General features: G+C 42.4%; 1 protein-coding gene across 1 annotated transcript; it reads right to left on the minus strand.

The window, feature by feature from the left end:
* Window positions 1–118: 118 nt before the first annotated feature.
* LOC128407605 (cytochrome P450 2C8-like) lies at window positions 119–13427 on the minus strand. The gene is made up of 9 exons (XM_053376146.1): window positions 12426–13427; window positions 10361–10523; window positions 8911–9060; window positions 5929–6089; window positions 4203–4379; window positions 3856–3997; window positions 3215–3402; window positions 2515–2656; window positions 119–568 (listed from the first exon to the last, which is right to left on the minus strand). Exons 1-9 carry the CDS (start codon window positions 12600–12602, stop codon window positions 381–383), a joined length of 1488 nt encoding a protein of 495 aa, XP_053232121.1. The 5' UTR covers window positions 12603–13427; the 3' UTR covers window positions 119–380.
* Between the last annotated feature and the right edge of the window lie 1240 nt (window positions 13428–14667).

Genomic DNA, 14667 nt, shown 5'->3' on the forward strand with positions numbered 1-14667 from the left:
CTCATGTTAAGAACGGTTTCGGGTTTAGAGCAGACCTCCGGAATGAATTAAATTTGTAACCCGAAGTACTACTTTATGAGGAAAGCTTTTTAAAACACACACACACTGCAATAGTTGATGATCCTTTGTCACATTTTATTAAGTGCCAATGAGCCCATGAACAGTTGACTGGACATTAGGGATTGAAAGGTCTAAGGCTCTTCTCGTTTGCCATGCTAAGAAAACTTTTAATACCTGATATCTAGGGCTATTACCCTTATGTGAAACTGAGAGGTGTTGAATGAGTGAAGGAAGGCACCTCGCAGTACTCCTGTTCTACCTACTACAAATATTCTGGGAGCCACTGACCACATTCTTTCTGCTTATCTTTTGTCACAAGATCACACTGAACGTCTGATGGCTTTCATCAGAGGACAGACATTTTTAGCATTGAACTCCACAAACAAAGAGGCTAAATCCATATCTTTTGCGGCTCCAACCAGCTGGAAGGTGAAGTTCTGGAGCAGAGTACTGAAGAACAGGAAGAGCTCCATCCGCGCCAAGGCTTCCCCAATGCATGACCGCTTCCCTGGCAAAGAAAAACAAGGCACAGCTAACCAAAGATCTACACAGTGCGTAGGAAACTTGGACTCAGCTCCAAAAAACAACGTTTTGAATGCGTTATAAACATGCAATACCAGATGACGACAGAGAGCAAAAAAAAATTTATACGATAAAATAATTTGTTATAACGATTTAATTTCTGACTTATTTATAGCTTTATTTTTCCTGTGTGCAGATCCACTCCTAGTGAATTCATGCAATGTTGGTTTGGGGACTGGAAATAGTGTTAGGTATCATTCATCAAGAAACAAGAAAAGTGGGAAGATAACTTTAAGGACATTTTCTATGCGTTCTGCTCAAACATGCCATGCAGCTACTATACTGAGGCTTCCGTACTGAGTTTTGGTTTTTGAACGTTTCAGAACTCGAACGGTCTTCCGGAATGGATTAAATTCGAAAACCAAGGTACCACTGTACTACTATTATTACCACTATTACTACTGCATCTGAAGGCAGCCCTGTTTAGGGAAGCTTTTAATGTTTGATGTATTACAGTATTTTAATTTTTTTTTGGAAGCGGCCCAGAGTGGCTGGGGAAGCCCAGCCAGATGGGCGGGGTATAAATAATAAAATTATTATTATTACTACTACTACTACTACTACTAATAATAATAATAATAATATAATGATTGGCCTGACGTATGGATGGGCGAGACATGAGATTCAGTTCACATTTAAAACTCAGTCTATCAAATGCACCCTTTTTGAAACCATATGAGAACGGAAACACAACCAATCTTCAAAATTTTCACTTGTACAAATTTTCTGATGCAGTTCTCCAATGACAGAATGGGAGGAATTCAACTTCATGTTTTCCAAACATTCCAGTTTATTGACGCTTTTCTAGCCTCTGACCCAGATGTACTTTATTTTTTTCCAAACACTATCATATGTTTTTGTGCCATCCCCTACTCACAGAAAATACCAGGGAGGGAAATATAATTACAAGACTGGCACATCCAACCAGGAATGACTTCTACTCTTATTTTACTTTAAATCACAGTGCCTTTGTGAGGAGAAGCCTATTAGAAGCTAGACAGAGGGCACTGCCTCCTTTTAAAAAGTGGTGCATGCCATCAGCTTACAACAGGGTGCCATGTAATCCTTCAGGGAAATTGCAAAACATGGGGTGAAGGACCCCTGACAGTTAAGTCCAGTCATGGACGACTCTGGGGTTGCAGTGATCATTTTACTTTACAGGCCAAGGGAGCCGGCATTTGCCTGCATACAGTTTTTCCGGATCATGTGGCCAGCATGACAAAGCTGCTTCTGGTGAAACCAGATGTGATGGCCTGGGATTCGGATTCGGATACTGAACCTGAGGAATCCCAGCCTGCACAGGATCCCCCGCCTCCAGAACCAGCTGAGCCGGGGCAGATAAAAGCCAGCCAGCCCCAGTCCCAAGTTGCGGGGGCAACATTATTGGTAGCCAGTTCCTGCCTGAACCCTGTCCTGCTTTCCTGCCAGAGCTCCTGACCCGCCCTGACTCCCTGCTTGCAAGCCTGTTCCTGACTTCACCCGACTCCCTGCCCAGCACCCAGCTTCAGCTTTGATGGACTGCCTCCATATTGCACCTTCGACCTGGGACTGGAATCGGACCTCACCTCTCGGTTGACCCATGGGACCAGCACACCAGAGCAGCACACGTAAACACTGTTTACCTTCCTGCCACAGTGGTACCTATCTATCTACTTGAACTCGTGTGCTTTCGAACTGTTAGGTTGGCAGGAGCTGGGACCGAGCAATGGGAGCTCATCCCATCGCGGGGATTCAAACCTTCTGATCAGCAAGCCCAAGAAGCTCAGTGGCTTAGACCACAGCGCAGCCATATCTCTTTCCGTACACTGTCTCTTGAAAGAAAGTGGAAATGGCATTGTTTGCACATAAGTTACCACAGGCTTGTATAATTACCTGCTGAAAAGACTATTAAGGCATCTTTCTTCTTGAACTGGCCTTTCTCATCCAAAAAATGTCCAGGATTGAACTGTTCGGGAGTCTCCCACTGGAGAGGGTCACGATGCACAGATGTGAACAATGAAGTAACAGCAGTGCCCTTCAGGGTTAAAAGATGGCAGATTTACATTATAGGTCTCAATTCATGACTATCTAGGAAATAGCCACACTATGATAAAATGATAAAATGGGGAAGCTAACTTAGAAGAATGGGCTTCCACTAGGGATGAGCTGATTTCCTCTGGTCAGCTCCTGTATTACTCCATAAGTACACACTGCCTTACATTCAACTAAAATACACATTTATGTACCCATTTTAAATCTAAAACACCTTTTTGTGTGTTTTCTTGTGTGCTTCTGTGTGCATTTTCCCACTAAAACATTGATTTTAGTACACATTTTCCCCATAAAAGATACATTTTGTATGCATAGGTCTGTGAAAGACTAATTCCGTTGGTTCATTTTAAAATGTGAATCGAGCAAACAAAATTCTCCTCTATCACTAGTTCCTTCAGCTCATTTGCTTAGGCCAACAAAATTACTACTGATCTCATCCCTGCCTCCATGAGGGCAGTCCAGGGCCCTTTATATGATCAGTTCCTGAAACTGCTCCATTTCTTCTCCACAATTATCATGACAAAATGCTGGGCCATCATACCTTAGGGAAGGTGAACCCCCTGAATTTTGTATCACAAGACGTTGTATGGGGAGTGGCCTCATTAGTTAATAGTGGGTATCGTAGAATCTCATGGATAACTGCATTGGTGAAAGGCATCCTCACACGATCTTCCATGCTAGGGGCACGGGTGGCACTCGTCACCTCATCAATTTCCTGTTGGACTTTTGCTGTAATGAAAAAGAGATATTTCCTGGATTCAGATTCTGCTTCTCATCTGACAGAGTGAAAACCTTGGGCACTCTCCGACATCATGAAAACTCATGCCAACACAAATTCTCCTCTTGAGTGATTTCCACTCATTCCTCTGTGCCAGAGCCTTACCACCTTGTTGATCTCCTGCTGGACTTTTCCTGTAACAAAGTTCATTTGGAAAATGTGCTTCCAGAATTCTGAGGTCTCTCCTCTTCTGGCAATGTTCCTACCCCTGGACATAAGTGCCATTTGAAGACACCAGGGAGCCCTCAAAACCCTTTTTATTTTTTAACAATGAGGGGAGGTTCAGGCTGATGCAGAATGCTAATGGAAACCTCCTAGTCCATGGGATGTCTTTGCATGTGTGATTACTAGTGGAGCCCATCATAGTCCCATCCACTTTAAACTTCTCTGGGGTATCTGAATACCTTGAATATGTGGCAACTTAGCCATCACCATGAGGCCAGAGATCAAGAAAACGCTTGTGGTTCCTGTCCCAGCCAAAAAAAGGCCAAACACTGTCATGACAAGGTTTTCAGTTCTGAAGGTGTCACTCGCAGATTTTTGTTCCTGTGAGGCAGAGGGAAAGGGGGGGGGGAGAGAGAAAATTTCACTATAAAGAAAGATGGCAAAATGGAGACAGCTTAGCCTGTTCGAATGAGCATCATGGGTGAAACAGAGGGGCACTCTGGTTGGCCTGGTATCCCTTCCCCACATGGACTAGGACATAACTGGGCACCCATACCGGTGCAAATAAATTTTTTGACCCACGTACCTTCTCAGACTTGATAAGAAAGCAGTCAATAAAGTCACGGATGTTCTGAGGATCCAGCGTCTGCCTGTGTACTTTCACATTCTCACGGATGAAATCACACAACTCATCAGTATCAGAAAAAATCTTTTGGTGTCTTCCAGGAAAGCAGTCTAATATTTTAGGGACAGCAGAGTACAGCTGAAATGAAGATGACACACACAGCTTTAAATATTGCAAATCCATCTTTTTATAGTATGCCACAAAGATTCTGGCTGAAAAGTGATAAAGCAGTTGTTTTTAATCACTTATTTTGGAAATCCAGCAGGAACTGTTGCGCTTTTGGTTCATTTTACCTCATTCCTAAGGGCTAGGGATGATGGGGCTTCCCTTGAAAATGACTCAGAAATGTCAACTGGTCCAAAATCCAGATTACTGGTTCGGGTTCTGTTTAAGTCTCATATAACCTCTGTTATAAAGTAGCTGCACATGTGGCCACTTTGGCTCTGGGCCTGGTTCAAGGTGTTAATATTAGTTTTTAAAGCCCTAAATGACTCAGGCTCCAACTACCTGAAAGACAACTTCCTTTCCTGCAGACTTCCTTGGGTGCTAAGAGTGGCAAAGGGGACCCTATTAGTTGTTGCACTGCCCTCAGAGGCTCATGGTCCAGAAAAAGGTATTGTCTGTGGCAACCCTTCAGTTGTGGAACTTCCTCTACACAGAGATGTGCCTGGCATCTTCATTATACAGGTTTTGAAGAATGCTGAAGACATGCCTTTTCACTCTGGCTTTTGACTCCCGAGGTGTATATAAGTTGTTTTCAACTGTTTTTAACTTTGTGTTTCAATTGTTGTAACCTGCCCTGGGACATTAGGGTGAAGGGCAGAACAACAAGAACAACGACATCCTGGGTAGCTTGTTTTAACTGATGATCTAGGCGTGGCTCCCCACACTTAGCAACTCCTCCCACCAGGATACCTCTATAGATGTACAAATGTGCCTCAGTCTGTTCCAACACTCATTCTCACTTTCAACTGGAATTTCCCATTCTCCTGCAATTGGTGCATTTTGCACAAGTCTTTCTTCTATTTTGTCATCCGCTAATGTGGAAATGTCTGCCATTTTTAATGCATACCATATTGCACAATAGACAGACCTATCCCAGTAATCAACAATTATTTAAAATTGAAAAATGAAACAAGTAAGGCTCCTGTTGGGACAGAAATTTATGTGGTTCCCATTACTGATTGTGAAGTTTTATGAGGGCAGTAAATTTCTGGGGAGCAGTTTGTGATTCATAGCAACAATTCTCCCTTCCCCCACACCCTCATGGCTCTTTCTTCAGTAGCTTGGGTACCATTTTCTTACATTAGGAAAAACCTGTATCCTGCATTGTTCTGGGGTGTTGTGGGGATGGAAACTGTAGGGTGTAGCCCCTGTTGGTGACTGGAAAGGAAAGGGAGATCTGCTGCTATTAGTAAACAACCCAGGTAAGTCTTCCAACTTTTCTGCTGCCTGCCCTGCTCAAGGGTCCAGTTTCTCCCCTGAAATCACTGGAACTTTGTGGTTGTGTCAATTTCTATCTCAACCCTGTCGAAGACATTTTCAGAACATTATTTTCATCTGATAGTTAGGCAGGCACACATTTGTGAACTCTTTGTGCCATCGTTCATACTACAACAAGCTAGGTTTTGTTTTTCCTTTTCATGGTAGAGAGGAAAATGTTTGCTACACAGAAGGAACAACCTACCAGTCCCAAGATAGTCTGAAAGAAGTCAACTTGGTTCTCTATAATGCATTGGTGCTTTAGGAAGGTCTTGTCTGCGTAGTCAAAGCGAGTCCCAAAGATGACTGATGAGATCACATTGGAAACAGCGGATGTGATTTTAGTTGTCGGATCAAAGCCCTGTCCTGTAGGAGGAACCGAAGACAGTCAGCAAGGCCTGATGAAAGTGGACCCCACCATCTTCAGACCCCAATACAAAATTAACTCTAAAAACTGTTTAAACAGCTTGAACCTGGTAGATTGCATTTCCATCAATCCCAAGAACCAAATGTTAAAGAAATTAAAAGTAGTAGTAAAATGCTGTAATCAAGAGGGCTGTGCACAGCTGTACCCCTCACACCGACCTGATGTGAGGCCTGAATCTGGGTCCACAAATTGGCTCCGACACAATATTCAGGGCAACCTGGGCAGCACTCAAATTGTATCCAGTCCTAAGTCAATTCAGGGGGCTGTGCTAATTTTTATTTTTATTTTTAAACTCTAATTAAACATAATTTTTTATTTTTAAACTCTAATTAAACAACTCTAATTAAACATATTTTTAAACTCTAATTAAACATAATTTTTGGGAGGTGAGAGGCAGAAAAAAGAGGCACTGGGTTTCTTCTCTCCCCCCACCCACCCCCGCCACCTACCCCATCCATAGTCCAAATAATGAATCCCGCCCCCTCATTTCTCTGTCATAACATTCCGCTTAATTAACTCATTTGATGCCAATTCTGCTAGTATTGCCTGCAGCAGAGTTTCAGTTGGCTCACAAGGCCATGTTGACACTAAATAAAAATAAACCCAAGGAATGGAAATGTGTTGATGATTAAATGGTACAAAGATGCTCCAACCAGAATCTATTGATGAGCATAGACTGAGCTCACAAAGACAAGAATTATGATGTTGAAGATGGAATTTTGAATAAGTTAGTAAGTATAAACACATTAGTATTACAGTGGTACCTCAGGTTACATACGCTTCAGGTTACAGACGCTTCAGGTTACAGACTCCGCTAACCCAGAAATAGTGCTTCAGGTTAAGAACTTTGCTTCAGGATGAGAAGATAAATTGTGCTCTGGTGGTGCAGCGGCAGCAGGAGGCCCCATTAGCTAAAGTGGTGCTTCAGGTTAAGAACAGTTTCTGGTTAAGTATGAACCTCCATAACAAATTAAGTACTTAACCCGAGGTACCACTGTATTAGTAAATAGAATCAAAGAAGCCATGCATGGGGGGGGGAGTCACAAGTGTTTATGGGGAAAGGGAAAGGTGTAACAATAGTTGATTAAATGTGGATATACAACTGCAATGTTAAAGGCGAAGAATACATGACGAATTTTATTTATAGTATTTGAATATTCAAAGTTATGTGTCTTACCTATATCATTTGAATATGTAATGTATGTAAATAAATAAATAAATAAATAAATAAACCCCAACAATTTTCACTGAAAAAATTTGCACACAGTATAATCTTCAGTGTGCACACCTAAGAAGTGTAGGTAGATGGGGGCCGCTATGGGGCGCATCGGAAGATGGCCGTCAATACCATCTCTCTGGCTCACTTGAGGTAATTAAGAGGCTGTAATGGGAGTATGCAGCCTCCCTCGTTACCCCAAGCGGATGGGGAACGCTGCCTTGCCTGCTGTGCCCATAATACACCCCCGGATTCGAAAGGGGGTGAGGGCACTAGGCACAAAAGCCCTCGTGAGGGTCGGCTCTCCTGGACGCTGTCTCTGATCTGCGCAGCTAGTTGCGGGAGCTCTATATAAACAATCAGGACAGAAGGAAACGCACATACTTCGAGCGAAGATCGGGAGTAAAATCTGCTAACTAAAGGGATCTCTGGGAGGTGGAGCGACGCGCTGGACTTAACAATAAATCAAGAAGAATAAATCAAGAAGAAGACTCATCAAAGGATCGGTATGTCGGAGCGAGACTGAAAAGGAGGGAGGGAGAAAAACTTTTCTTTTTTTGCCTTATGTGAGTACCCAATAATCCCCCCCCAAAAAAAAAAGAATCGTTGCCATTGCTGATTACAAGCAGGAGTAATAAGAACTGTGTGGAAATTAACTACTACGCAAGGACGTGACTTATGGGAGCATCGGGAAACGAAAGTAAGTCCTTTGTGATGCAGTCATAAAAAGAGATTCATTGTGGTAGGCTCGCCCGCAGGAATCCAGGGGGAGGAGGGCTAGGCTGTTACTATGTTGGAGTGTGGGTTCAGCTTAGCAGGGCCCCCTGAGAAAAATTTATGAGGGAGCAGCGGACCTGGGGAGATCAAGACAGACTGCCGGAATGTTTTGAACGGAGGTGTTGAAATGGCGTCTGTCTACTTTTATGGCTCTTGGATGAGTGTAAAATCCACACAGGACATAACACGTTTGTTTGCAACCCGCTTGTGGAGATTATCAGAGATCATAAAGAAAGGAATATATGATAACAACAAGAAGATGAGGAAAACAACAAAGAGAAGATTGTGAATATTATTTTGACAGAACTGTGTAATTAAAGCAGCAACAAGAGAGATGATCAGATTCTCTTTCGGAGCTCGAAGCATGGGTACCCCCAACAAAAATTTTAAAAATTTGGCTGTGTAATTTGGAATTATTGTGATTTGGAATTAATGTGATGTGATTGGCCTGTTAATAAAAATTATTTTTTTAAAAAAGAAGAAGTGTAGGTAGACTGTCATAGGCATTACTGGATTAGTGGAAAATATTAAGGTGGAAGTTCAACACATGAGTTGGGGTTCACATGAGCGTGGAGAGAGTTGAAAGGACAAATGGGAAAAGCTTGCCTCCCTGCTGCCACTGAGCCCGACAGCCACATATTCTAACTATGTCAGAAGCTTACATACTATAAGTGCCCATTCCAATATACCGGTACAATCGAATAAATGCCCTCTCCTTGCCCTGGGATAGTGCTTTCTAGGTTTTATTTTTTAATGAGCTAGGTGACCTTTTGTGGCTGCCAGTGCCTCCACCAGGCAAACAGCTTCCTCCTGCACCCTTTCAGACATTGATCTCTTCCCCATTCCAAAGTCTCTCAGTGTCATAATTGTGAATCTGCGCAGCTCTCTCCATTGCATGTCGCTAGAGTTGTCTATCCCTGGAAAAAAAGAGGGGAAGGTCATTCCGTCAGTTCTTGACCCAACAGGAACCAGCAGGAAGTTTCTACATGAAAAGGTGGTTCTGGTGCTTTCCACCTTAAAATTATATCGCCATTTGTAGTTACAGTTCAGCAACCAGTTGTTCCCATTCTTTCAATTAACCTGATAAGGTAGGCCACAACAGCCCAGTCCCAGGTAAGATCCTCCCCCTATTGTGTGGGCAGGTGGTCCCTCTCCCAACCCGGCCTGATCACCTTGGCAACACCTCCCCAGGTGGGATTGGGCAACTGGCTGAGTTAGGCGGAGACCTCCAGGTATCCCACCTGGGGAAGATGAAGATGAAGCCAAGCCTGCGGTAATGGTGCCACATAGGGTAGAGGGGGCTGCGCACGACCACGCAAAGTGCGCCCCCCATTTAATGTGAGGAGCGGTCATTCTCTCAATTATCCTGATAAGGTAGGCCACAACAGCCAAGTCCCGTGTTGTGTAAGGGATTTTTGCTCTTTGGTAGAGTAAGTATGTCCAGTTCAGCATACTAATGGATGGCAGGAGACAGGACACACTGCCTTGCCTGACTCCAGGCCACATTGTTGGCTGCTGTTGGGGTGGGAAAGTGAAATCATGTCACCCATGTTCAGAATGGCATGCTTTGGCCCAGGAGAGACGTAGCAACATATACAGTTGCTATTTTCAGTTTGCAGACTCAATAAATGGATGATGCTTTGAGTGGCAAGTTTATATTTATGAGTGTTTATGGGCGGGACAGTTTCCCTTGGGGGGCAGAAAAGCAGGTTCTTTGAGGGGGAATTGATTTTCAAAAATGGTTCTTTGGAGAAGCGGGCCACAGCAAACAATAATGCCTTGCTTGATAGTGTTTGTCTTTCTTTCCTAGACATGATGCTTATTATCATGGTTATACAAATAGCAGCTACAGAGAAGTCTGCGCAAAACTGGGACCATGGAGGTTAGACTCTCTCTACATGCCACCATGGTAACAAAAATCACCTCTCTGAGGCTTCTAATTGCCTCTTAAATCTCTCATTGGTGCACATGGGGAACAAATTGCCCTGAAATGCATATACAGCTTTAGAAAGACACTTTTTGATGGCAAGTAGAGAGAGTCAAGCTTCTCCTTCCCATTGTCTATGGCCTCAAGATTACTCAGACTTCTTTGTGCTGGCTATTTATGAACAAAATGTTATTGGTACTCACACAACTAGTTTGGCCCTGAATTGGGGACTGCATTACAAATCAAAGTGGAGCTGAGCTATACATAAAAAATAAGAAGAAATAGCCTACCATGGCCTTTGGTCATTCGTTCACTGATGGGGCTGCTAAGACGCCCACCAAACTCTTCAGCATGATCCATCAGAGCATCTTTTACTGCATCAAATCCACAAAGTACGACCATAGGTTTGGGTCCCATCCAGACAGTGAATATAGGGCCATATTTCTCAACCAGCTGAAGACACAAAGACAGTGTTATTTAATTAGGCAGTGAAACTTCCACTGGAGTAATTATCTTAAGGAACGGTTGCAATATCTCTTAGGGCACCTGCAGCTTGTTTTGTGCGGGGTTTTGTAGGCATATGCTGCAACATGTCATTGATGCATTAACAGTGCATTAGTGGCAGAATTCAGCTTTATTAGTTGTTCTGCAATGCATCTCAGTATTATTACATTATTGCCGTCTGGAGGGATACATTTATTTATTTCATAAAATTTACATCCATGCATTGTATATACTGGAGTGCAACAAAAGACACACACACCTGAACATCTGGGCTATTACTAGCTACAGTATTTGAACAGGAAGCTATGGGACGTGCACTGACTGGAATAAAACAGTGTGTCCACCTCAGGACTTTTGCAAGTGCAAACAGTATTTGAAATGGGATTATGTCACCATGAGTACAGTACAAATAATCATGAATGCACAATAAAAAGGACATCTGGATGGCTCCTGGGAGAATGGGCTGCTAGAACGCTGTTCTTCCTGAATGAGGAGGAACCACATTTAGAACTGCCTCCATAAAGAAAGAGAGTCTTGTGAAATCTTATATTCAGCCCCACCAACTTCGTCAGGTGTTTGATTCACTTTAACAGGTATGACACTGCAATAGGTATCACATCATACATTTCAGTATGATCAACCACTGCTTCATATCTCTAAAGCATAACCATATAATTATGTCCAGGCCAATCAATGAATACAGAGCCATGCTTCTTGACATGCTGCCTGGTTCTGCTTCAGCTTGTTATTTATCACATTTGGGGACAACTGCCCTAAGTGATCTTCTAAAAATTATTTAGGTTACAGTGCAATACTGTTATGGAAGTATATTGGAATTTACTCCCATGTGACCTACCAACCACAATCAGGGTTTTAAAGTATGCACAGAGTCTCCATGAGTAGTGGAGAGCTTTTCACATGTTATAGGTATCATGCAGTGGAAGGGACAGGGCTTGGCAATGTGCCTACACTACCTTTGACTGGATGTGTTTACACATATACCCGGATGCAGCTAGCTTGCAACTTAATGGTTTCAGAATTCCATCTTGGAAACCACCCTGTGATCCTCAGATGATGAGCAGTATAAAAATTTAATAAATAAATAAATAAATAAATAAAAATCTAATGTATATTGCTGCTGCTGTGCTTTTTCTAAATGAATATTGCTATTTATTGTGAGTCCTTCAGTTAGGGTGCCTCCCGACTGTCATTATTTTGCAAGAAGGATTCAAGCACATACCATAATTTTGGGTCTGTGCAGTTAACATAATCCTAGTGCAATAAATCCACTTTAAAAAAGAGGACTTTTTGCTGTTTTGAAAGCGATGGGGAAATACATTGAAAAGCATGGGATGAATAAATGACTATAAGCAACCTGCAAGCTAACCAGGATGAATGAAGAATGAATGAATGCTCATTATCATAGAACCACCATGAAAGCAAATCAGAACAATTGTTTAATAAAGATATAACTTCTTTTTAAGTCTTGTGCAAGCAAATCAGAATGAATGATGAATGCTGAATAAACCAATGGTCTGGAGGGATCTTAAGTTGATTCAGGGAAGCTCTAAAAAGCATGCAAAATAGACACATGCCAACAGTAAACAAAAACAACAAAAAAAACCTAGTAAAATCAAGTAATAAAAAATGCAAATAAAAATAAGGAAAGAGAAGGGAAGCAGAAATCTGTGCCTTTATTATAAGGAAGAATGGAAAAGTATATAAGCAAAAGAGGGAACAATTAACCTTCTGTCCTTCCTCTACACATTGCTTCATTCCAGGCAATGGTTGTTTATGCCGTGCCACAGCGACAAAGGAACAGAGGGAAACCGCAACAAGAAATGGATTTACCTTTGAATAGTTTTTGCTCAGAGGCAGGACATCTTTCTGCAGCAGGTTCCCCAGGAAGAACCAGGGAGTGGGGCCTGGAGGTAGCTGACTTTTCTTCTTGTACATTTTTAAGGAATAGAAAATGAAGATGGAGAGAACCCAGAGAAGGAGCAGAGCTCCTGTTACAGCCACTTCCATCTTCCTCTGAGGCTCTTCTTTTGGTGAAATATATCCAGGAAACTACTTAAAAAAGACAAGGTGAAAACACAACTGCTTATTAGAACCCCAGCCAAACCCCAACTTCAACCTTCTCCAAATAATCTTAGTTCCTTTATTTCCAGTATGTGTTCCATTAGGAAAGGTTGGTTAATCATCAACATAAGCTCTAGACCTGGGCTGAAAATAGGTTAATTTCTATGCTTTTCAACATCAAGGTTGGGTACAGACTTACATGTAACTGATATGAATGCTCATTTCCTTTAACACAGTCGTACCTTGGAAGTCAAATGGAATCCGTTCCTGAAGTCCGTTCAACTTCCAAAATGTTTGAAAACCAAAATGTGGCTTCTAATTGCCTGCAGGAAGCTCCTGCAGCCAATCAGAAGCTGCAGAAGCCCCATCAGACGTTCAGCTTCCAAAAATAGTTCACAAATTAGAACGCTATGTTCCAGGTTTGCGGCGTTCAGGAGCCAAAATGTTCAAGAACTAAGCTATTCAAAAACCAAGGTCCAACTGTAATATATATTTTTAAACCACAATATCCACATTCAAACACAACCACCCGCCCAGCACCAACAACTTCACCCTTTTATCCATCCATGGGCATCCTAATGCTGGTAAGGATGATAGGCCAGACCCCTCTGTGAGTAGATTCCTAGTCAGATCTGAGCTGGCATCTCCCAATTTCAACCAGCGTCTAGAAGTAATTGATCTACTTCGCAGCAAATAAATTCTGGAAATGCCACCAAGTTTTGACTGAAATCAAGTGAGCCACGCACCCACCCTGAAAGGAAATATATAACTCTCCACGGCCTTATCTACCTTTGTCAAATGTAGTGCAGCAAATCACTGAATAAATTGGGAGAGCTTTCATGGCCAATGAACAAGCCGACCTGAAAGTCACATTGAGCTTGCCAGTCTGGATAAACAGGAAGTGTGTTACAACACAGATAGTGAAGCAATCACCCTTGTGAAAAGAAGCATTAAATTAGACTCCATGGTACAAATAACCGATGTGCAATCGATATCTGCTATTGAAAACATTGTCAATATTTGGTGCGTTCATCCTTCATTTTCAGTCACGTTCAGTCACAAGTTTCTTACCCGATGCATTTTCCAGCTAGGACATAGGATATGGATGAAGGAAACAGAATATTTTTTAAGTAAGTTAATATATTTGAGAAATACTTATTGTCATGCCTGCCTCTAGAACATTTTCGTATCAATTAAAAATTAGGGCTAAGCTTTATTTGTGGAAAAACTCCTGAGTAATCTTATTGAGCCTTAAAATATTTATGTTATTTCAACAAAACATGTAAATAAACATAGCAAAACAGGGTGGTCCAAGGGTCACATGTAGCCCTCAAGGTCCTTTTTGGTGGCCCTTGGCAACATCTGATGGCCCCCCCAGCACTCAAATTCCTTCCCAAAGTCAGGTAAGCAAGGCCCTGGGCTTTAGGAAGGAGGCATGAAGGTAGGCTCTGACAGGGTCCCAGAGTCCTCCTGTCTCCATCACAAAGCCTAGTTAGTGCTTTTCCAGCTTTGAGAAGGAAGTGGGGGGCTCTAGAATGCTGCCAGAGCCTCACGCCTTCTCCTTCCCAAAGCCTAGCACCACTGAAGTTTGGTTGGGGGTTGTCAAATTTTGGGCTCACTCGCTCCTGCTGTGAAGCATGGCAATGAATGACCCATAAGTACTCTTGCAGCCCACTTGCAATCAAAGGTTGGACCTACCCATCCATGAACAACAGATGGGTAGGGGAAGAACTTTTCTCTTGCTGTGAAATTTAAATAAAACTGAAATTTAATCCAAGCCAGAGGAAGCAGGAGAAAGTTCAACTTTCCTCTCCTTCAAGGGTTCTTCCCCTCAAAGGTATTCAAATTCAGCTGGAGAAAACTTTTTATTGGCATCTATAGCATTAAGTAACAGATAGAAATGTGCTCTCTCAGTTCTTCCATGCACATCTTTTCCTGCATTGTTTCAACGAATGGAGATGGGGGAGACAAGAAGCATATTTTGAGCAAGAAGCCCAAAAGGCAACTTCCT

The sequence above is a fragment of the Podarcis raffonei genome, chromosome 2 (genome assembly GCF_027172205.1).
Source record: "Podarcis raffonei isolate rPodRaf1 chromosome 2, rPodRaf1.pri, whole genome shotgun sequence".
Classification (NCBI taxonomy): Eukaryota; Metazoa; Chordata; class Lepidosauria; order Squamata; family Lacertidae; genus Podarcis; species Podarcis raffonei.

Excerpts from the sequence above, each read along its gene's own strand:
- LOC128407605 (XM_053376146.1), bottom strand. The coding sequence starts at position 12,602 with ATGGAAGTGGCTGTAACAGGAGCTCTGCTCCTTCTCTGGGTTCTCTCC. Across the intron at positions 9,061-10,360 it reads ACGAATGACCAAAGGCCATG|GGATAGACAACTCTAGCGAC; the intron begins GTAGGCTATTTC and ends CTTTTTTTCCAG. Across the intron at positions 6,090-8,910 it reads GGCACTGGCAGCCACAAAAG|GACAGGGCTTTGATCCGACA; the intron begins GTCACCTAGCTC and ends TTCCTCCTACAG.